The 24,680-nt window shown below is 37.1% G+C and overlaps 2 protein-coding genes across 5 annotated transcripts in view; one reads left to right on the top strand and one right to left on the bottom strand.

Annotated features, from left to right (window-relative positions):
* The window catches only part of HACL1 (2-hydroxyacyl-CoA lyase 1), a 42,977-nt gene that overhangs the window by 12,687 nt on the left and 5,610 nt on the right, over nucleotides 1–24,680 (top strand). For 3 of the 4 annotated variants that reach the window (XM_012766938.3, XM_076005474.1, XM_076005472.1), the window contains 10 exons: nucleotides 428–522; nucleotides 2,234–2,346; nucleotides 3,786–3,921; nucleotides 9,182–9,287; nucleotides 11,054–11,137; nucleotides 12,185–12,286; nucleotides 15,746–15,900; nucleotides 16,333–16,491; nucleotides 18,755–18,862; nucleotides 20,138–20,324. In XM_012766938.3, the coding sequence (XP_012622392.2) occupies nucleotides 428–522; nucleotides 2,234–2,346; nucleotides 3,786–3,921; nucleotides 9,182–9,287; nucleotides 11,054–11,137; nucleotides 12,185–12,286; nucleotides 15,746–15,900; nucleotides 16,333–16,491; nucleotides 18,755–18,862; nucleotides 20,138–20,324 (1,245 nt within the window). Of the gene's footprint in view, nucleotides 1–427; nucleotides 523–2,233; nucleotides 2,347–3,785; nucleotides 3,922–9,181; nucleotides 9,288–11,053; nucleotides 11,138–12,184; nucleotides 12,287–15,745; nucleotides 15,901–16,332; nucleotides 16,492–18,754; nucleotides 18,863–20,137; nucleotides 20,325–22,502; nucleotides 22,659–24,680 lie in introns of those variants that run through there. The other variant, XM_012766939.2, reaches the window with a different exon arrangement.
* Nucleotides 13,287–13,574, bottom strand: LOC105872709 (ER membrane protein complex subunit 6-like). Its single transcript, XM_076005494.1, has one exon. It carries the CDS (start codon nucleotides 13,572–13,574, stop codon nucleotides 13,287–13,289), a length of 288 nt encoding a protein of 95 aa, XP_075861609.1.

The following is a 24,680-nucleotide window of genomic DNA, read 5'->3' as shown; positions in this document are numbered from 1 at the left end:
AATTACATTTGGGGTGTTTCAAAACCATAAGTTACAAAAACCATTTGACACACATGATAACATTACAATTTCTGAAAACTCTGCCAACTCATTAGGATTAGGAGGCAGATGAAAGTACATGTTACAGGGAAAAATCTTGGCAGGCAGAGCCTAATGAGTAACATCTAAGACTAAAGTATAAAGTATAATAGAATATGAATTTTAAAGTCCAAATGAATACTTTTTTATCTCTCCCCTTTTAAACAAAAATACCTTTAAAAATATAGACTCAATAGAAGACATTTCAATTTTAATTGTTTTTTATCCAACTAAGCATATCTAGAAAAATTAAAAATCATGTTCATTTCATAGCTTTAAATTACCTTCAAGTGGAATATGATAAGATTGAGATTTTAAAAATCTTTTCTTCTATTTGTAATAAATGTAGGCAGTGAGAAGCAGTATCTATGGCCGTCCAGGTGCTTGCTATGTTGACATACCTGCAGATTTTGTGAACCTCCTGGTGAATGTGAATTCTATAAAGTAAGTAATAGTTATATTGGAATTCTTTCTTAAGTGTTACAAATATTATCATGATGCTTACCTTTTAAACAAGAAATTACCTAGTAGTTTATAAGTTAATCTCCATTTGTCTTAACTTTTGATAAGTTAGTAATTAAACTAAATCCTAGCCAAAGGGCTTAATTCTCTTCATTAAAATGGTATTATATAGTAATTATCTTTGGATTTGATTACTAAATCAAATACTTAAAGCTTCCTGAACTCCTCATTTGAAATTACTCCTCCAATAACCATAATTATACATCCCCATTATTGTAGTATGGGTCCTTGGGAATCTTCATAGTGTAAGCCAATAGATGAGGTGATTATTGAAAATTTATTAGGATTTAGCATAAAGAATGTTTATGTAGCTGTCTATATTTAAAATGTAGACATTTTAAATTAAAATTTAAAAAATAGAATTTAAAAATATTCCAACACAGAGGTTTCTGTGATTTGTCATGTCCTCCTTTTTCTTAAATAAACACTAACTGAAAATAAATAGAGAAAACATTTTTTCGCTGGTACCTAAGTCACCCCTGGTAAGGATGGGTACTTGGGTTAATACATCAAGCTGGATATGATTTAGTACATAACTGCTGTTGTGGACCATATAGTTCTCTAGACTGCAGAGAGACAGTGGGACTTACTGTACACTTAGTACACCACTGAGTGATTTCTATTTGGGACAGCTATCCCGTATAATAACTGCACATGTTAATCAAAATAATATTGGGGGTGAGGGCAAGCCTCAGCTAAGTTAACTCTGTAAGCCTTCTTTTAAATTTTGTAAAGGTTGAATGTCCATTTTTATTGTGTGTACAAATTTTATACAGTATGAGTTTATTAATTAGAATAAATGAAATACCACAGTGAGGACTTAGTGTCCAGAAATACTTAACTGTGGCAAATTGCTTTAATTATTTTTACTAATGCATACTGTGATACTAAAATATTAACTTACCCAATGAATAGAAATATAGGAAAGTGTTTAAAAGCATACATTTTGGAGATAGAATGATATTTTAATCCAGTGTCTGCCACATGCCACATGGGGACCTTGGGCAAATTACTTACTTTCTCTGAGTCTTTTTTTCTCAGTGGTGTAATGGAGATAATGATAATACCTAACCTCATTGTTTTGACAATTAGATGAGAATAAGTGACACATTGTAAGTATTAAATATTAGCTTTTAGTATGGCTTTTACAACATGTTATTACAAAAACATATAAAATGAGGATAAGGAGCTGAAAAAATTTTTTGAATATAACAATAACCACTACTACTGCTGCTATCACAGTACAAAGCCATTAACCCAAATTTTCTTTTTATGAATTAGCCATTTCACTGTCAAATTTTAGATGATATTATGGAATAACTGTTAGTATACTAGATGTGATAATGATGTTATGATTTCACAGGAGAAGATCCTTCTTTTAGTGCTGCATGGGGAAGTTTTAAGGGTGAAATGTCTTGATGCCTATAATTTACTTTAAAATGGTTCAGGAAAAAAATGAATATTTGTGTGTGGAACAAATGTGGTATTAATAAAATGATATTAGTTGTTGGATCTACATGGTGGATATATGGAGCTTATTCTATTTTTTTCTACCTTTTTATATATTTGAAATTTTCATAATAAAAAGTCTTAGAGTTGGCCATTTTTAATTAACCAAGTTCTTTATTTCCAGGTACACAGAGTGCTGCATGTCACCTCCTGTTAGCATGGCAGAAACTCCTGCTGTATGTATGGCAGCATCTGTTATTAGGAATGCCAAACAGCCCCTTCTTATCATCGGGAAAGGTAGTATTGAATAGAACACTAAATCTTACTAGGCTTTTGAAAGAATGCTTGATTCTTTTTATAAATGGTCTTCATTATTTATTAACATCTGTCTAATGTTTGAAATTGAATTGAAATAGGAGTTTTCTTTATCCATTTAGCATTATTTTGTATTAGTTTTGAAATTACAGAATTATCCTTAAATGCCCACAGATCTCACCTGTTTCAGAAAATATCACCTATTTATATTTCTTTGGTCTTACAAGTGAAATGTGCTTTTACTCTTATAAAATTTTTAGAAAATTTTTGGAAAATTTTTAAATTTTTAGAAAATTTAAAATTTTTAGAAAATCCAGAAAAGTAGAAAGAAGAAATCCCTTCATCCAAGGGGTGCATTTAGTACTTTTCTATTCCTTTTTTCATGCATATTTTACATATTATGATTATACTATACAGACAGTTTTATAGCCTACCTTATTCATTTAACATTATAATATTTATGTAATTTTTTATCATCTTAAAATTCTTTCCTAAATATAATATATATTTTAATGTCTGTTTATATGTACATCAACACTTACTTTACTGGCACATACTTAAATCTTTTCCAATTATTGTCTGTCTGTTTAGAGTAGCTGTGGCAAACATATTTGTGCTTAAAGCTTTTTCCATATTTAGGATTTAAGGTAGATCCCCAGAAAGAAAGTTAAGCTAAAAATTAGGAATATTTTTAAGACTTTTGGTACATATTGTCAAATTGCTTTCTCCCGAGATGTTGTACCAACCCACTTGATATTCCTGTCAGTATTCTATTGTAGTATCCATTTTGTGTGCTAGAACTGAGACTGCCAGAATCACCTATGACCATGCTAGGCAATTATTAACTACTTAGGAACTAAATAAATAGAAACTAAAAATAGTTTTGATGAAAATCGTGGACAATGAAAAAAAATTGAGGTCAGAGCTAAGTTGAATGCATTATATGATGTATTAGCTCTGTGACTTTGGCAAGCAACTGCTTTGAGTGTCAGTTACGTCACTTGTAAACTGGAGATATTAACTACCCAAGTAGAATATAATTAAATAGCAAAGTATGTGGCAAGCACTCAGTGGTGCTGTAATAGTTTTCATTCTTCCTTTAATGAACATTTGATGAGTGCTTATGATAAGGCAGGGATTGTAGAAATCATTCATGAGGGATACAGAGAAATAATGGTTACCACCTATTGGGGAGATAGACCTGGTAACAAGTAAGGGCCAATATACTTTTTGTGTGGTGTGTACAGAGAGGGTGAGATGGATTCTCAAGGAAAGCAGCTACAATTTGCTTGTGTAGGTGGTATGGAAAGACCATAATAGTTCACGTAGTTTACAAACAGACCAAAGGCAATGCAGGAAGAGAGAACCAAGTATACAAAGACATTGAGGCAAGTCATCCAATACATTTGCATTTCTTGTAGGTGCTGCTTATGCTCATGCAGAGAAGAATATCAGGAAATTGGTGGAGCAGTGTAAATTGCCATTTTTGCCTACCCCTATGGGGAAGGGTGTGGTCCCTGACAACCATCCAAACTGTGTAGGTGCAGCCAGATCCAGGTGCGTGGTGTTCCAGATTTTAAATGCAATGTCATGGCAGATTTTAGGTTAAATGATTTTGTGATATTAATGAAACTAGGGAGAAGTTCTGAAAGAATCATGTAAGTTATCCTATTTGTAATATACTTTTTTTCCTGACTGTTCCCAAGATTTTTTTTTATCTTTGGTTTTTTTAGCAGTTTAATTATGACATATCTGGATATGGTTTTCTTTCTTAGTTTAGCCTGTTTGGAGTTCTCAAATCTTCTTGAATTTGAAAATTCGTGTCTTTCTCCAAATTTGAAAGTTTTCACCATTATTTCTTCAGATATTTTTTCTACATCAATCTTTTTTTTTTTTTTTTTTGAGACAGAGTCTCGCTTTGTTGCCCAGGCTAGAGTGATTGCCGTGGCATCAGCCTAGCTCACAGCAACCTCAAACTCCTGGGCTCCAGCGATACTTCTGCCTCAGCCTCCCGAGTACCTGGGACTACAGGCATGTGCCACCATGCCCGGCTAATTTTTTTTATATATATATCAGTTGGCCAATTAATTTCTTTCTATTTATAGTAGAGACAGGGTCTCGCTCTTGCTCAGGCTGGTTTTGAACTCCTGACCTTGAGCAATCCGCCCGCCTCGGCCTCCCAGAGAGCTAGGATTACAGGCGTGATACATCAATCTTTTTCTTCTCCCTTGGAACTCCAGTGATATAAATATTAGACATTTTGATACTGTCGCACAGGTCCCTGAGCATCTGTTCATTTCTTTTTAATCCTTTTCTCTCTCATATTTTCTATTTGTCTCCTGAGAACTTCTATCTTTACACATACTTCAAGAATATTTTTCCTTACTTCCTGGAGCATAGTTATAAAAGCTGCTTTAAGATCTTTGTTTATTAATTCTAACATCTGGGTCATTTTGGATAGGCATCTATTCGTTATCTTTCCTTTTGAGAATTGGCCACATTTTTCTGGTTCTTTTTGTACTTGAGTAATTTTGGATTGTATCCTGGATTTTTGAATATTTTGTTGTGAGATTCTGGGTCACATTAAAATCCTCTGTAGAATGTTGATTTTTGTTTATTTGTTGTTTTAGCAAGCAGTTGATCTGGTTAGGTTAGCTTCAGACTACAAATACTCTCTTACTGTGGGCAGTAGTTCCAAGGTCAGTTTTAGAGTTTTTGCTGTGCTGATTTGGGTCTTTCTGCACATGCCCAGCTTAGGGGTGAGCCTCAGACATGTCCTGGTTCATACCCAGAATTAGAGAGTTCTTTTCTCTCCTCTCTAGGACTTCCCCTCTCCCACCCCCAATTCCAGACATCCTGGCCTTTGTGGGTTTTTTTTTTTTTTCCTGGAGGCTGAATGGAGAGTATTGTTTTTATTATTGATGATATAATAGTGGATCACATCCTTCATCGCTGCCTTATAATACCACACAACTGGAGTTGCCCTCTGAGCAAGTTGCACAAGAAAAAAGTAATGGGTATTATCTCCATGTTTTTCAGACCACAAGGGTCCTTTTCCTGGTTCCTCTTGCCTGAGAGATGGTATTTCTCTGGAATTTTATGATAGCTGCTTAAGAGCCACCACACTACAGCTCTGCAACAGGATTGCCCTCAGAGCAAGGCTGGGAGAGAAAGAGAAACAGAAAAAAAATCTGAATTTTTTTCTCATACTCTCCAGCATACAGAGGCCCCCTTTCTAGATATTCTGACCCAAAAGATGGGTTTCTTTCCAAGTTTTTGCTGCCTACAGTTCTGCAACTAGGGCTACCCTTGAGTTAAAGCCAGGAAATAAAAGAGGGGAAATAAAACCCTTGGAAACTTACCCCCTCTGTGTTTGTTTCTTCAAACATATACCCAATCTTGGCTATCCCTGGAAGCCTCCTCTTTTTAGACTTTTTTTTTTTTTTTTTTTCAGGAGGTCATTAGGTCATGATCTTTTTAGACTTTTAAGGCACACTTTGTGATATACTCTACCTTTTTAAAAAATATTTCTTGAAATTTCTTTATTATGAAATATTCTAAATATACAGACAGGAAGAGAGAATAATTTAATGAACACTTGAATAACCATCACTCAACTTTATCAGTGTCAACATAAAAAATACAAAGAGACAAGCTCTAAGTAAAAAGGTTTTATTTGGGAATAATATATAAGAAGTAGGGTCGTAATCTGGGACATACATACAGACCAAGGTAGCCTACTATATATCTGGAGAAGAAAGGAAAGGTTAGGGTTTTATTGGGGAAAGACAAAGTTACACAATTTGTTTTATGTATTTATTTTTATTTTTTATATTTTTGAGACAGAGCCTCACTTTGTTGCCCAGGCTAGAGTGAGTGCCGTGGCATCAGCCTAGCTCACAGTAACCTCAGTATCCTGGGCTCAAGCAATCCTGCAGCCTCAGCCTCCCGAGTAGCTGGGACTACAGGCATGTGCCACCATGCCCGGCTAATTTTTTCTATATATATTAGTTGACCAGTTAATTTCTTTCTATTTATAGTAGAGACAGGGTCTCGCTCTTGCTCAGGCTGGTTTCGAACTCCTGACCTCGAGCAATCCACCCGCCTCAGCCTCCCAGAGTGCTGGGATTACAGGGGTGAGCCACCGCGCCCGGCCCACAATTTGTTTTAAAAGAAAGTTTATTGGTATCTACAGTGTCTTTTGGAAGCTGGCAACCCCTGATTGGTGAGTGGTGGCAGTTGCTAGGTCATAGGGGGCTGTTTATAGGATAGGGCTTTTGAAACAGTATGTCAGGCAAGTGTTTTTGTATAAGCAGCTAGCTGCCCTTGTGTGACTCATGTAGCAAGCTGTTGTTTGGAAAGATTTCTTATGATATTTCCTGTTACCAGGCAAATCATTCATGAGAGCCCTGCCCTCATAGCCTTCCCTAGCTCCATTTACCAGGGTTTGACACAAGTGAGTCCATTTTAAATCTGACAACTTTTTTTTTTTAGACAGAGTCTCACTCTGTTGTCCCAGCTAGGGTGCAGTGGCGTCATCGTAGTTCACTGCAACCTCAAATTCCTGGTCTCAAGTGATCCTCTTGCCTCAGCCTCCCAAGTAGCTGGTACTACAGGTACACACCACGACGCCTGGCTAATTTTTCTACTTTTTAGTAGAGGTGGGATCTTGCTCTTGCTCGGGCTGGTCTCGAACTCCTGAGCTCAAGCATTCCTCTTGCCTCAGCCTTCAAGAGTGCTAGGATTACAGGTGTGAGCCACTGCTCCCAACCTAAATCTGACAAATTGTGCATCAGATATTAACTCTATGTTATATTACAGATTCATTTGCAGTCACATATATATTATTCTGGACCCCTTTCCATCCCTCCCTCTTCATAGTTCACCACTGTCATGCATTTGGTGTTCTTCGTATTCTCATGCATGGATTAAAATTAATTCTGAGGGTTTTTTAAATATAATTTTTGCTGCTCAATCTTTAATTGTTGCTCATTTAATGCTACCTTAATAGATTGTCTTTTCATTCATATTAGTATACTTTATATAACTAAATTAATTCGTTAGTTTAAAAAATTTTTTTACTTTAATTTAGATTGAACTGAAGTTTATTTTCCTTCTAGCCAAATTTTAAGAAGATAATGACATTAATAGTGTAAAAAAGATTGCAAGGTGCTATAAATGAATTAATAATTTCAACAGTTTTAGAGTATCAATAAGCAAATCTATCCTGCCAATTGCAAATTTTATTTTTTTGTTAAATTGGGTCCCCTAGGACTAATATAGTATATAAAGATGCTTTTTTGAGTATATACTTTTGAGTATATACTTGAGTATATACTTTTTTTTTGAGTTTGTAATTTCTGTGAAAATTACATTCATCACTGAAGAAAACAAGTAGTAAATACAGATCCTGTATGACAAAAGACAGAAAAAATGAGAAACAGATATAAGAAGCAGAAAAATGAGAAATAAAAATGAAACCCACAGCAGTTATAATAATAAGCTGCCCTGGACAAAGGCAGAGACATTCAGATTGCATTAATAATAACAGCAACTAAATCTGTTATAAGAGCCACATCTGAAAAATGATAATATAGCTTAAAAATAAGACTGGGCAAAGACATTTGAAGTAAACAAAAAGAAAGCAAGGGGCCGGGCGCAGTAGCTCACGCCTGTAATCCTAGCACTCTGGGAGGCCGAGGCGGGCAGATTGCTCGAGGTCAGGAGTTCGAAACCAGCCTGAGCAAGAGCGAGACCCTGTCTCTACTATAAATAGAGAGAAATTAATTGGCCAACTAATATATATATATAAAAAATTAGCCGGGCATGGTGGCGCATTCCTGTAGTCCCAGCTACTCGGGAGGCTGAGGCAGGAGGATTGCTTGAGCCCAGGAGTTTGAGGTTGCTGTGAGCTAGGCTGACGCCATGGCACTTACTCTAGCCTGGGCAACAAAGCGAGACTCTGTCTCAAAAAAAAAAAAGAAAGCAAGGGTGGCTGTGGTATGAAAGTAAAATCATTAAAGATCAGAGTTATATTGACAAAAATATTATAATATATAAAATAAAACTATTAGAAATACACTTGGTATAATATTCTGGAAAGCAATTCAAGAATATGAATCAATAGTTTTAAAAATACCTGCTTCTAGAAATCAATGTGAAGAGTGCATTAAGACTTAAGTATAAAGATATCCCACTCAGTACTATTAATTACAAAGAAAATATCCAGCAATTGAGCAAACATTAAATAAACTGTGGTATATGTGTTCAGCAAAATATGTGGCCTTTAAAAATTGTACTTAAGAAGAACTTAATAACAAAGGAAAACATTTATAATGAACAAAAGTGCATGAGACAGTATTATAGTATATAAGCTCAGCTGTATAAAAATATACTTTCATAGAAAAAAAGACTAGATGAAAATATGCCAGGATATTGATAATAGTTTATAAATTGACAGTATTATGGGGTGATTCTGTTTTTTTCTTCATACTTTTTCTGTTTTTTTCCGGGTTGTCTATAGTGAACTTGTATGAATTTTTCTAATGATAAAAAAGTAATAAATAAAATAGAGCATAGAGACAGTATATGGTAATATTTTTTCTACTTCATCTTTTAGATTACTATGTAAATAGAATGGTTTCATAAATGATATTAGTTTGAAAGATCAAGTTTACCCTAGAAGCTGATTCTAAAATCTAATGTAAGCTCTAAATTATGTAGACTTTTAAAAATCATTTAGAAATTAATTTTAGAATAATTCACATAAGAAATATAGTTGTTCTTTTTGTGTTATATCAGATGTTTTTTTAAATAGGGCTTTGCAGTTTGCTGATGTAATTGTGTTACTTGGTGCCAGACTAAATTGGATTTTACATTTTGGACTGCCTCCAAGATACCGGCCAGATGTGAAGTTTATCCAGGTACTTAGAGAGGAGAGATTTAAAAGCAAAGCTATCTACAGTTTATTATTCTCCTCCTCAACCATATCAGCTCTACTTTCTTTCTGACTTCTGTAAAGAACTGTTTCTCTTTTTACAAAAGTAGAATTTTATAAATTGTCTAACATAATTACAGGTCCCAAAATAAGCTGCCTTCTCAAGCCCATGAAACATAATGTGCTGCTTTATTTCTAACCAGAAAACCTTTCAAAATCAAGTTTCAAATAGTTTGAAAAGTATAATTTGCCTCTTCTTCACAGTTCAAGTATATTTAAAGGTAGAGAAACCAGATTTAAGTAGGATGATAGATTAGAAGGAAACATTTGGCATTGTTAAGAAGTGAGGTAGGTTTTCTTTTAGAAGCCAAAACTTTTTTTGATCTTTTGGTTGGAAATCTCTAAACTACATTGCTTTTATCTATGTTATCAAACAGTATCTGGAATATACTCTGACCTCTCTTTGATGACTCTTATACCATTAGGATCCTCTTTATAATTTGGTTTCTTTACTGGTATGGAAAGTACTACCTACACAGTGACATGCAAACCTACAAGTTCTACACGATTGTGCCCATTCTATTGGATGTTTGATGACCACAGTTTGATGACGACTACAGTTGCTATCTTTTCCCAATCTACCTTTCACTTCTTTTTTTTTTTTTTTTTTTTTTGAGACAGAGTCTCACTCTGTGGCCCAGGCTAGAGTTCCATGATGTCAGCCTAGCTCATAGCAACCTCAGACTCTTGGGCTCCAGCAATCCTCCTGCCTCAGCCTCCTCAGTAGCTGGGACTACAGGCATGTGCCACCATGTCCGGCTAATTTTTTCTATATCTTTTTAGTTGGCCAATTAATTTTTCTATTTTTAGTAGAGACGGGTTCTAGCTCTTGCTCAGGCTGGTCTCGAACTCCTGACCTTGAGTGATCCGCCCGCCTCGGCCTCCCAGAGTTTTAGGATTACAGGCGTGAGCCATTGGGCCCGGGCTTACCTTTCACTTCTTAAGGAGTCAACTTTTAATAGCGCCTTTCCCATCTGAGGCCACTGAGAACCGAAACCACAAACAACCAGCAAGACCTTGGGTTGTGCCTCGAAGATTCTGCTACCTCGTGGTTGCCCCTCTTGATTACAGGATAAACCAAATCCTCTTTGGAGTGTCTTAATTATTCCTCCTTGCAGAAGCTATTTTCACTTGTCCATGACCATCCAGAAATAGAGCTTCTGAGTAAATGGGGAAGTAATCACGCCATGTTCATGGAGTGCTTCCCTGGGCCAGCAGCATTAACACTACCTGGGAAACCTCTTAGAAATGCACATTTCCAGACCCAGACCTCTTGAAATCAGAAGCTCTGAGGCGGACCCCTCAACCTATGGTCTAACAAACCCACCAGATGATTCTGATATATGCTCAAATTTGATAACCCCTGCTTTAGATAGAAATTTCAAATGTAATTCTATAGAACTTATTATGGATTAGATTCAAAACTAATTGATCAGGTCAAATATATTCCTGTCAGTTTAATAGAACAATACCAAAATTCCTTACATTTTAAAATAAGGGAAGATGATGAGGTTCTCTATATTAGCTGTGATACTAATATAGTTCTATGGTCTTTTGCTTTTATTAAGGAACTTCTGAATATCAAATCCTTGAATGTTGTATATGTACAGTTCATTTATTCAGTGTTGATTGACTTTGTAAAGATTTTTAAGAATAAACATGAGTTGTTGTTTGGCCATGTCTCAATTTTAGGTTGATATCTGTGCAGAAGAATTGGGGAATAATGTAAGGCCTGCTGTGACTTTGCTAGGAGACATAAATGCTGTCACTAAACAGGTAAGGACTTCTGCCTGGGTTTTAGTTTATGTGGATTAATCTTTAGGGAATAGTCAATTCTTGAAAATGTTTTAGTCTTGATTTACTTGGTAACAGGTCTATTAATATCTATTTTAAATAAAATTTATTATGGAAAACTTCTTAAGTAAAACTTTGGAACTTGGTAAATCCAACTTCTTGTACATAGCTCATTTTTATGTAAATTAAGCATTTTTGGAAGGCAATAGAAAATTTAAAGTCCTTCAGTAGGTAAACAGTGACTTATTATACAGGATCCAGCTAGCTGAAAATTTATAATAATACCTTTCAAAGGGATGGAACTTACAGCCAAGAATTGGCTTACTCACTGGAAAAATTGAATTTAGTATTTCTTTAGGTAACAAAGAACTTTTTACTCTTCAAGCTGTAATCAGTGACTTTTCCAGGTTCTTATTATTTGTACATAGTTTTTATTTCACTGTGAAAGGAGGTAAAATATAATCACATTTATCGCTTGATTTTGGGTGATACAAATTGGTATTGTTATGACTATAGGATATTAGGATGTAATTCCCAGTAACATATTAAATCACTCTGGGGCATTTTGGGTCTGTATCATAGGAATCAATAGGTATTTGTTGGCATTCCTGCAAGGGTCCTATGGAGAGGGTGGTTTCCTTCTAGTGTCAAAGACTGAGGAGGGCTTTAGAGCCTCTGCCTGAAGTGTGGAAGAAGTAACACTTCACTCTGTCCTATGGGAATCTCAGCATCTGGCCAAAAACCACACTGATGCAAACAAAAGCTTTCCATGTTACCCATTTATCTTCTATTAGTTGTTTGCTGCCTAGAGGAAAAAAAAATAGTCCTAGTGATGCAAAGGGTAGAATAGTATGGCAGTATTTTCTTCTTTAAAAGGAGATTTTTGGGGGGAGAGGGGGAAAGGGCATTTATCAAAACCTTAAAATCTGTACCCCCATAATATGCCGAAATAAAAAATAAAAGGAGATTTTTATGTTAATATGATTTAAGTTTATTTTCAAAAAGAAAAAAAAATTGTGTTTTTTTTAGCTTTTAGAAGAATTTGATAAAATACCATGGCAGTATCCTCCAGAGAGCAAGTGGTGGAAAACTCTGAGGGAAAAAATGGACAGCAATGAAGCTGCATCTAAGGTAAGAAGGGACCCACTGAAGCTCGGTTAGTTCTGCCATAATGTGAAATGTGACATATGCATTCCTAAAAATCACCTTGCTGTTCAAAATCATGCAGTATAAACCTCAGGGCTCATGGGAAAAAGGGGTTAAGGGACATGACTCTCAAAAACTTCAGAAACCTAAAGATAAGATAGGAATTTAATAAAAATGGTAGCAAAGTTTTAACCATGTTAAGTGGTTAAGAAATATATGCCAGTAAATATAGCTCTTTACCTTGAAAAAGACCTTAAATGGGCAGCAGGCATTGGGAGGGTTGTGGCTTGTGAGTTATTATGAAATGGTGGAAAAAGGATGATCTGCCATGGGATGGAAAGTTGTAGTAGTGGGTGTGATGGATGTGGCTCATTGTTCTCAATTTGATGATGATACAGAACATCACAAGTGACTTTTTTGGAACTTTAAATCCTAAGGCATGTCAGGGCATGTTTTTCTGCCTTTAAGATATAGGAGCTTCAGGCTGGGTGTGGTGTCTTACGCCTATAATCCCAGCACTTTGGGGAGGCCAAGGCAGGTTTATCGCTTAAGGCTAGGAGTTCGAGACAGCCTGAGCAACTTAGTGAAACCCCCATCTCTACAAAAAATTTTTAAAAATATTAGCCGGGCATGGTGGTGCATGCCTGTAATCCAAGCTACTTGGGAGGCCGAGGCAGGAGGATTGCTTGAGCCCAGGAGTTTGTGGTTGCAGTTACCTGTAATGATGCCATTGCGCTCAAGCCTGGGTAACAGATTTTTTTGTGTGTGTGTCTCATGCTTCATTTAATCTGAAGATACAGGCTTTCCATCTTCAGATATAAATTATTTATAACATTACAGAACAGGCAGCGTATTCAACAATTTAAAAACTAGGTAAGTCTATTCGGTCTTAATATCTGGCAACAGTTCTCCCAATCTGTTCTTTTAAAAAAGTCACCCCTGCCCCTATTTCAGTAGATGTGCACCATGCCATAGAGAACAGGACTTAGGTGAAGAGGCCTCCGATGAGGCCTCCTGTAAAGAGAGGTCTTTGTGATTTAAAATATTTGTTCCACCTCCTTCCCGCCTTGAGAATTAGGAGCAGGGAGAGCAGAATGGAGGCAAGCAGGTAGAAGATTAAGCCGTAGAGGCCGGTGAGGCCGAGGATGCCGGCTGTGGCCCCCGACAGCGCTGACACTGAGGTCAGGCGGTAATCCAGGACAGCGGCGTTGCCCCGCACAGCTGCTTCACTGATGAACGGCGGCCCTTCCCGCTTGGCGGCCACCGCGGCCATCGCACCCGCCGGGGCTCCCCTCCAGCTTTCTCGGGGAGCTGGAACAGGGCGGTGGACGCTGTCACTTAGCATTCCTGCAGACTGGCAGGGGTAGGCTCCCGCGGCGCCATCTTGCGCTGAGGGCTCCTGGGTAACAGATGGAGACGCTGCCTCAAAAGAAAAGATATCCGACCTTCAAGGCACGAGATGATAATAGATAGCTGTTTCATTAAAATAGAAAATTTGATCCAATGTATAGCCTTGTTTTTAATTTAACTTTTCTATTACTGCTAGAAATTCCTTCGCAGCTCTCCCATTTGAACCTGTGGCTTTGTCTGATAGCAAAGGCATTGGACATTGTAGTGACGTTTGAAACTACCAAACCATTGACTGCTAACACACTGAGTCACTTTTGCAGGACTTGGCAATTTTTATTTAAAGTCTCTGTATATATGTGTAATGCCTTCCCTCTGATTGTGAGAAAGGTATTTCCTGATTTTTTTCATTGTTTTGTGTATTCCTATATATTGAGTCCTCTGAGTGCAGTTTTCTGTGGTCACTTAGTGGTTCTTACTGGCAGAATTATGCATAAGCAAATATGAAATTTGAGTTATGCTTACTTGATTCCATAATATATCCATCATCTTGAAACAAATTCGTATTTTTTGCACCAAGCATTATAGCAGAATTGATTATACATGAATCTTACATTGCAATTTTAATCAGTGACTGTTTCTCCTATTAGGAGCCAGTCTCAATTCTATTTCCTGAATCATATCCTGACCTTCTTTTTCCTAGGAATGACCTTAGTTTAAGACGGAAGGAACTTGCCTCTCTTCTCTGGTACAGGAGTATAGGAAGGTCGCTCATCCATCTTGGTATATCTCCAATAGAACAAAGTAGCACAAGAGGCAGTGCTGGGGCCAGGTGGCTCTGTTGCTGCTAAAGCCCCCTGTGGCTTTCTCTAGCTCTAAAAGGCATGTGGCTAGACAAAGGCATTTTCCCTGCTGCTTTTCCCTCTGTTCAGGTAGGAACCCTTTAGAATAGTAGGTGTAGCATATATGCTTTACTTTCCAGTGTGTAGAGGAAGAACCAGATTTTCAGATTGTTTTCTAAAATTATGATATTTTTATTTTAAGTTTAGGGTCATATTTCTTTCTTTTTTTTTTTTTTTTTTTGAGACAGGGTCTCACTTTGTTGCCCCGGCTAGAGTGCTGTGGCGTCAGCCTAGCTTACAGCAGTCTCAAACTCCTGGGCTCAAGCAGTCCTTCTGCCTCAGCCTCCCAAGTAGCTGGGACTACAGGCATGTGCCACCATGCCCGGCTAATTAATTTATATATATATACACACACACATATTTAGTTGGCCAATTAATTTCTTTCTATTTTTGGTAGAGATGGGGTCTTGCTCTTGCTCAGGCTGGTCTCGAACTCCTGAGCTCAAACAATCTGGCCACCTTGGCCTCCCATAGTGCTAGGTAGGGTCATATTTCTGATGAAATTATTCTAGAATAAAAGTTTTACTTTTTCTAAGGCAGTTTTTTCCTAAGAGTGGTCAAATAAGAAAGTTTAGTTTTGTTTAACCCAATGTTTCCCAGCTTTCTTTACTATAGGACTTCTTAGTATTTAATATGCTACTAGGCATTGTGGATTTCCAGAAAGAGATTCCCTGACTTTTTTTTTTTTTTTTTTTTTTGAGACAGGGTCTCACACTGTTGCCTGGGCTAAATTGCAGTAGCATCATGATAGTTTACTGTAAACTCAAATTCCTGCCTCAGCCTTCCAAGTAGCTGGGAAGTAGCAGGTGTGAGACACTGAAACCAGCTAATTTTCAAATTTTTTGTATAGATAGGGTCACAATGTTGCTCAGGCTGGTCTTGAACTCTTAGCCTCAAGCAATTATCCCACCTCAGCCTCCCAAAGTGCTAGGATTACAGGCATGAGCCACCATGCCTGGCCTCCCTAACTTATTTGACTGTGTCCCAAACACGGGCCATGGGACACATTTTTCTTAGCATATCCCCCAGGACTATTCATAGGTCAATTAACTTCTCAGAGTGGCCATTTTATAATCATTTTGGGAACCTTATAGTTGTTGCCTATTTCTAAGTAAGTTTGATAGTAGCTTATTGACATTGATTATTTTCATTGTATCCCAATCTAATTTTGATTACATTCTGGTCTACTTTTTAGGAATTAGCTTCCCAAAAATCCCCGCCTATGAATTATTACACAGTATTCTACCATGTTCAAGAACAACTACCCAGAGATTGTTTTATTGTAAGCGAAGGAGCAAATACGATGGACATTGGACGCACTGTGCTTCAAAACTACCTTCCTCGTCACAGGTAAGTCTTCTGAGAAAGAAATTATAATTAATTATGATGTGTTTAATTTGAAACTATAATAATACAGATTAAGGAAACATTTGAGAATTATACATGTGCAGTGTATGATGACATATTTCATAAAAGTATTCTTAGGTGAGGTTTCATAGAGTTATTATGCTTGATATATCTTTGGTATTGTGTGATAATTTGTATTCTCAGTGTTCTAAGGATATGTTTACAGTCTTCAAACAGTCATGAGTGCTTTTCCCTATCATGCTTATTCTTGACAAATTAGTTCCTCATAGTCTAAAGATTTTATATTAAAGAAAAAGAATGTTTTCATGGTTCTTTATTTTTTCACAAACCATGTGAATACGACTAAAAGATTTGTGTCAACTCCACCCTCTGTGACATGCCCCAGAGTTTCATTTTAGTTTTGTTCCCCAACAGGCTTGATGCTGGTACTTTTGGAACAATGGGAGTTGGTTTGGGATTTGCTATTGCAGCTGCTGTACTAGCTAAAGATAGAAGCCCTGGGCAGCGGGTCATCTGTGTGGAAGGCGACAGTGCGTTTGGGTTTTCTGGCATGGAGGTGGAAACCATCTGCAGGTAAAACAGCATCCTGAATCAGAGCATTTCATTCTTCAGAATATGAAAAATTACATACCCACTTGCCTAATAAATATGTACCAGTGTTCACCATGTGTCAGCTGCCCTGTGCATAGCACCGAACTCTGTCCTGAGAATACTGGTGCAAGTAACCCAAGGTCTTTCTCTTCTGGAACAGTGTTTCTGTGTTCCTGACCTCCTCACTGTATGCTAAAATCCTGTAAATCTATAGGGAGTAGTTTTGAGGTTACTAGAAAAAAAATGTTTTGGCCTGAGAGAAGCTTGTTTTCTTCAGGGAGACAGCAGAGTGTGGTGGTTAAGAGCATGGCCTCTGGGACAAATGGCCTGCATGTGAATACTGGTTCTAGTGTGTCAACACCAAGTGACTTTGGTTAAGTCACTTAACCAAGCCTCACTTTCTTCTTCTTTAAAATAGGAATAGTAATAATTCCTACCTTAGAGAATGATTGAAAGGGACAAATGAGATAATCCAGGTAAATTTTGAGGTGACATTCCATGAACTTGAGCCACTTGGATGATGTTTGTAGTTATAAAGATTCATGGAGAAACTCATGAGTTGTAGATCCACTATGAAAGTATGGAGATTTTTTTCTCCCCAACTATATTTAAACTGTGGTAAAACCATTCTTTTCTTAGCCAGGGCTCTTATTAGGGTTTTTTTGAATCATGTTTGGAGTTTTCAAAGCTTTGATATATACAACTTACAAGACTGGGGGAAGGTACAGTTGTCCCTTGGTATCTATGGGGGATAGATTCCAGAACCCTCCCTCAGTTACCAAAATCTGAGGATGCTCAAGTCGCTGATGTAAAATGGTATAGTATTTGTAAATAACCTATGCACATCCTCCCATATATTTTAAATCATCTCTAAATTACTTATAATACTTAATACAATGTAAATGTTCTATAAGTAGTTGTTATACTATATCATTTAGGGAATAACAACAGGGAAACAAAAAGTCTATGTGTTTAGTACAGACACAATTTTTTTTAATTTTTTTTTTTTTTTTTTTGAGACCGAGTCTCTCTTTGTTGCCCAGGCTAGAGTGAGTGCCGTCGCTGCAGCCTAGCTCACAGCAACCTCAAACTCCTGGGCTCAAGCGATCCTACTGTCTCAGCCTCCCGAGTAGCTGGGACTGCAGGCATGCGCCACCATGCCCGGCTAATTTTTTTCTATATATATATATATTAATTGGCCAATTAATTTCTTGCTATTTATAGTAGAGACGGGGCCTCGCTCTTGCTCAGGCTGGTTTCGAACTCCTGACCTCAAGCAATCCGCCTGCCTCGGCCTCCCAGAGTGCTAGGATTACAGGCTTGAGCCACCGCGCCCAGCCTAGACACAATTTTTTAAAAAATATTTTTGATCTGCGGTTGGTTAAATCCACAGATGCAAAGCTCACAGATACGGAGGGCCCACTGTCTGTGTCTGTTAAGAGTGTCTGTATTGACAACCAACTGATGTACAACAAAAACGTGATTTACTAGGAAGTTGGCCTTCTAGATAATGATTCCTTTTGAGCATGGAGAGAAATAGGTACCACAGTCCTGTTATTTAACAGCATGCAGTTTAGTTTTATTTTTACTACCTACCATCAGAAATTACAGCAGAAAATAAAGCCCACATTCTTTTTCAGTTATTCATAAAGGTTAATTATCTTTTTTTGCTCTTTGCTATACTGTTTAGCACATTGTTAGATACTTTCTTTCTGTACTAATTAATTACACCATGTAATGTGTTTCTAATAATGGGTGCAGTGGCTTGAGCGCAGAGTGTGTATGCTAGTCACTTGTGTATCTCCCGCAGCATCTAGTCTGAGGAGCTCAGGAAGTAGAAAGGTAGTTTTCAACTAGTGCTCCTAGGAACCACCCAGAAGAGGTCTTTAGAGGGTATTAAGTAGGGAAGGTGTCATTCATATTACTATCTATATCTGTGAAAACCCAGATTCAGAAAAGCTCAGGATTTGCCTGAGGTCCATAGCTAAATAGCTGTAAAACCAGAATTTAGGTCTACTAACTCTTAATCTTGCATTCATTCTACCACTTCATGATGTTCCTGGATAATGATTTTATCAGACAGAAATCTTTATTAGGATAATACATACTTAACTTGTAGTGTTCCTCTAAAATTACAAAGTTTATAGAAAACGTTATCCATTTCTAAGTTAAAATTTCAGCCCAAAGAAAAGAAATTGCTTAAGAATAAAAAATGATTTCCTTCATATTTGACTTTTACTTTGAGGTACAACTTGCCGATCATAATCTTGGTGGTGAATAATAATGGAATTTACCAAGGTTTTGATACAGATACTTGGAATGAAATGTTAAAATCTCAAGATGCTACGATAGCGTAAGTAACTGAAAACAATGTATATTTACTTTCTCTCATCTATTTTAATATCTTTTTAAAAAGTCTACTGTATTAGAATGTACCTGCATGGTTAAGTATCATCTGTTTTGATCGTCAGCCCTTATAAAGGGCAGGAATCCTGTCTTTGTGGTTCCTCTTTGAACAAATATCCATAATTAGGTACTTCAGTAGTTTATGATCAGGTAGCCGCTGAAAACTGAGATAAATGAGCATGACATCTGAGCCTTGTTAATAAAAGAGCTTATTACAAAATTCTCCCAGTCTTACTATGTAGCAATATGAATGTTTACATATTATTTATGATCCAGAGGTCTTCATTGCTTTTACCACTTAGCTAAATCTTGATCATCTGGTAGCAGAGCCAAACTAAGACAATGTTGTGGCTGGCCATAGGCTATGAGACAGATGTGAATTTGTGAACCAGTCTGGGTGTGGAATAGGGTAGGGGTATGTTTGTTTATGCCTCACTAACTTCATTTGTTATTTTACTGTTATTTGTTATTTTGTATAACCATTTTTTTTTTATTTATAATAGTTGATAGTGTAGCTTGTGCTGTGTAGTATAATAGCCACTAGGCACATTGCAATTGTTACAATTTAAATTTTTTTTTTTTTTTTTGGTAACTAGGTCTCTCTCTCTCTCTTGCCCAGGCTAGAGTGTAGTGGCATCATTATAGCTCACTGCAGCCTCCAACTCCTGGGCTTAAATGATTCTCCTGCCTCAGCCTCCTAAGTAGCTGGGACTACAGGGATGCACCACCACACCCAGCTAATTTTTTTTTTAAATTTTTTATAGAGATGGCATCTCGCCATTGCCCAGGCTGGTCTCAAATGCCTGGCCTCAAGCGGTCCTCCTATCTTGGCCTCCCAAAGTGCTGGGAGTACAAGCATGAGCCACTACACCTGGCCTGAGATTTAAATTTAAATTATTTTAAATTAAATTAAAAATTGAGTTCCTTAGTTTAACTAGTCACATTTCAAGTGCTCACAGAAATAAGTAGATAGTGGCTATTATATTGGATAGCACAGGAATAAAACATTTCTATCATCTCAGAAAGTTCTATTGGACATTGCTATATAGACAATAAAAAATATAGGGAAAATTTAGTGTACTGGCATCTCAGTTTAACTGTTGGAAATAAAAGTATGCCTTTCAGTTCAGCCTAAATTTTTTTATGGGTTATTTTGAGAATGGATTTTTTTCTTAAAACTTTTAAGTTTTAAAGTTCATTGACTTGTGACCTTGTTTTTCAGGGCCCCTCCAGCATGTCTTCTGCCAAACTCTCATTATGAGCAGGTCATGATTGCATTTGGAGGCAAAGGGTATTTTGTACAAACACCAGAAGAACTGCAAAAATCCTTGAGGCAATCCCTAGCAGACACAACTAAACCCTCTCTTATCAACATCATGATTGAGCCACAAGCCACACGGAAGGCCCAGGTAAATGCAGTTGCTAAACAGAAAGCAGGAAATGCATCTATTCCTCCACCCCCTCCAAAGAGTATCCACCAAACAGAGCACGCTCTATTCACAGAGGTCTTTCTAAGCCATTTCTGAGTTTGGCAGTTTTACTTTTTTGTTTAACGAATATTTGTTGAGATAATGTGTAAGGCATGTTGTCTTAGGTGCAAAGAATAGCATGGTGAAGCAGAACTAGGCTCAGTCCTCACCTTCACGGAGCTTGCAGTCCAGTAAGGTAGAGAGACAGTGCGGTAACCTCACAGCTGAGCACACCATGACAGAGCGAGGCAGTTGTTTGTTTGGAAAGAAAGGAACCCAGTTCTAAGCAAACATATAACAAAGGAATCTGATGGTATTGGAAGGCTTCTCAGAGGAAGTGAAGCTTAAACTGAGATTGGAGAGATGAGGAGGGACTAACTCGGTAAAGAGAAGAAGGAAGAGATGTGCAAAGGCTCTGAGGCAAGAGGGAGCATGTCAAGTCTGAGGAGTGACAAAGGCCAGAGTGGCTGGACAATAGAGTGGAGGAAGTAACATGGGAGATTAGACTATATTCAGACAATTCGTGCTGTTGCATTCAAAATTAATGACTTTAACCTCTAAGGCAAAACTATAGTGTAGGTTACAGCAGTGAAATACATGGCTAAGTGTGTAGCCTGATCCTCTCCCATCCCACATTAAGTTGCTTTTCATACTTAATTTTGTTTCCTGGTCCTGATCCTGTCACTTGCTTCCTCTTATAACCTGTCTTGCATGCTTACACCTTGCATATCAGCCACTCTACAGAGCCAGTATTTTTCAGGTACTTTCCGTCTTGGTTTTTACACGTGTCCACTGTGGGATTTCTTCCTTTTTTGAACAAGGCTGGGGACAAATGGGCAAACAGATACCTGGACGATCAATGAAATATAAATTAACTAATTTGGAAGCTGTAAAATATATAAAATTTTACTGAAATTCTGTTTGTGTAGAAACAGATTATTAGAGACTCTGGCATTTACCTCAGGCAGAGAGAAGAGGTACTCAAGAAGCTAGTGATGAGGAAGATAAGCACAGGACTGTGCCAGGAGGGTGACCAGCAGGGTCAGCGGGATTTCCTAGGAGCAGGCAGGCAGGCTGTCCTGCTAACAACTTTCAGAAGCTACTCTACCCCTGTGGGCTTACTGATTGCCTTTTCTTTTTTTAAATGCTATTTGTCAAAACGATTTATACCAACCAGATACCCAATAGACAGGTTTTTAAATCTTACACTGTTTTATTAACTTATGATTGGATATATACTTTCCAGGGACTGGAATACAGTAGTTTTGCAACCCAGGATGGCCCCCTCCTGGTGTCAGGCCATGAGAGTACTAGGGGAACTAAAGCCACTATGACAAGCTTGGTGAACACTTACAATAAAAATAATCTTTAACTATGTTAATTACAGAGCGCCCTAATAAATTGTCCCCTCTCTGCTTCTAATGATCTCTGTTTAACAATTTCCCTATGAATTTGGGTATTGTTTGTTTGGGTATTCCTGGAGAAATAGAAGCTCTTATCCTCTTCTATTATAATTCTGTGAGGATTATCCTTATATTTCCTGGATTTATCACTTCAATATTATTTATCTTCATTCCAGTGGAATTCTACATATATTATAGTCTCTAAATTGTTGATCTTTGTCTTGTCTATCCATCTGCCATTTGTCATTGATTCTCAGGCTGGCTGCTTTCTGCTTTGACACAGAGAATGCCTAGATCTGTGCAGTAGTCTGTCCAGACCATGTGTGTAGGATGGTGTCAGTCCTAGAAAAGTCTGTCATGCACAGTTCTTCCTACCCATGTTCTTCTCTGGGAGCTTAGCCTCTGTGGGCCTCCTTCACCTCTTCTCTCCTTTTGAGTGCACTTCTGGTTCTTTCACGGTATGGTTTTTTTGTACCCTGATTACTATTAATAGAAGAAGACCCAGAATGCCATTTTAGATTGTTTTGTAGGACATGACAGCCAGGTTTGCTAATGGATTTTTAGCTCCTTTTTGGGAAAAGCACTAGAGCAAAAACAAACCTCATTTACCCACCATTATGTAGGACTTTTAAATTTTAGAACAAGCAAAACAGTGAGGATAGAGTTTGAGACAGTTATTTCTTTTGACTGAATGTTTGTTGTCTTCCTTTTCTAGGATTTTCACTGGCTGACGCGCTCTAAAATGTAAATAAAGATACCAATGGGTGGACTTGAGTTTTCTCTTTCCTGCAAAATGAAATTTTATTTTCTGCAGCAAAATTACTATAATGTTAAAATTGTACAAGAAAAATAAAAAACATTTTAAATGATATTTTATAGTAAAGGAATTGATTAAAAACAGAAAAAGTTACCAGTATTCTACTACAGAAATAACCATTTACAGATGAAAGAAAAGAGTTTTATTAAATATTTAATAATAGCATTGCAACTCCCCAACCACTGAGTTACACATCAGTATACTTTTATGTAAATTCATTCTTAAAGTTACTGCTACAGTTTGAATGTTTGTCCTCCAAAACCTGATGTTGAAATTTGATCCCCAGTTTTGGAGATGGAGCCTAATGGAAGTTGTTTGGGTCATGGGGGTGGATCCCTCATGAATGGCTTGGTGCTGTCCTTGTGGTAAAGACTGAATTCTTACTCAGTTTCCATGAGAGCTAGTAGAGCTGGTTGTTAAAAAGAGCCTGGCACCTCTCCACTCCCTTTCTTGCCTCTTCTCACGCCATGTGATCTTTGCACACACCAGCTCCTCTTCATCTTTTGCCTTGAGTGGAAGCATCCTGAGCCCCTCGAGCAATCTAGCACCTTCCAGCCAGCAAAGCCATGAGCTAAATAAACCTCTTCTTTATAAATTACCCAGCCTTAGGTATTCCCTTACAGCAACAGTGAACAGACTATGACAGTTACCTGTCTTAGTAAAAACATCTTCCAAAGAAAAAACTGTAAGACTTGTCTAATGTAGAGACATGTTCAGGAAGTTGGGGTACATAGGCTCTTTCTAGTTCATATTTTATCTTTTGACCACTTCATACCTTAGTCTCCTCAGCATTTAGGTGGGTCTTGTCCTATACTTAATGGGTCTTTTTTTTTCCTGGAAAGATTTTACTAAGCCAAAGAAGTAACACTACATCCAAACTAATAATTACAGGATATATTTGGATTAACAGCCTTAGTTTATGCATAACAACCAGCTCTCATGGAAACTAATTGAGTAAGAATTCACTCTTTACCACAAGGACAGCACCAAGCCATTCATGAGGGATCCACCCCCATGACCCAAAAGAGTTAGCTGTACTATCTAAAGAACTCTTATAACTAAGAAGAATATTAATGTACCAGTAAAATATAGGCACAGGGCATGCACGTATAACTCACATAAAAAATACAAATGGCTAATAAAAGTATGAGTATATCCCAACACTTTGGAAGGCCAAGACAGGAGGATTGCTTAGGGCCAGGAGTTTGAGACCTGCCTGGACAACATAGCAAGGTCCCCATCTCTACAAACAATTAAAAAATTAAAAGTATGAGTATAAATAAATATGAATGTGTAAGTTATATTGAAAATTCTTTTTTTGTCTATCCACTTACAAAGTGCTTATTAAATTATTCTGAATTTTGGTGAAGTGAAAGTGAAGTGAAAATGGGGACTCCTATGCTGCTGGTTGGAGTTGAAATTGGTACAACATTTCTGTAACTCTAGCATTGCTTGTATTTGGAATCTTAAAAATGTTCATACCCCATAACTTTTGACACAGTGAGCCCATTTAGGGAATGTAAACTCAAGAGATAATAAAATATTTGGTCAGATATTTATATAAAAGGCCATTCAGCATAGTTTAGGAATAATGGCAATGTTTTATATTAGGATATTGGTTACATAAATTTGTGGTCTGACATCATAAGATAAAAATTTTGTGCAGTAATATTTATTAATGGAGAAATAATCACAATATAATATTATATGAAAAGAGCAGGCCACAATATGGAATGGGGCCAAATAAGGAAATATACCCATTTCTCATGCACACATGCATACGTAGAGAAAAAAGATAGGCACAAAATTAACCAATATTTTAAAACAACTTGGTGATAGGATTATAGGTTATTTTTATGTCTTCGTTTTTTCCTTCTACAAGATTTTTTTTTATTTCAGCATATTATGGGGGTACAAATGTTTAGGTTACGTATCTTGCCTTTGCCCCACCCTCGAGTCAGAGCTTTAAGCATGTCCATCCCTCAGACAGTGTACATTGCAGTCATTATGTATGTATATACATACGCACACCTCCCTCCCATCTGCCCAACACCCGATAGATGTTATTCCTATATG

The sequence above is a fragment of the Microcebus murinus genome, chromosome 1 (genome assembly GCF_040939455.1).
Source record: "Microcebus murinus isolate Inina chromosome 1, M.murinus_Inina_mat1.0, whole genome shotgun sequence".
NCBI lineage: Eukaryota > Metazoa > Chordata > Mammalia > Primates > Cheirogaleidae > Microcebus > Microcebus murinus.
This window is presented reverse-complemented; position numbering and strand designations above follow the sequence as displayed.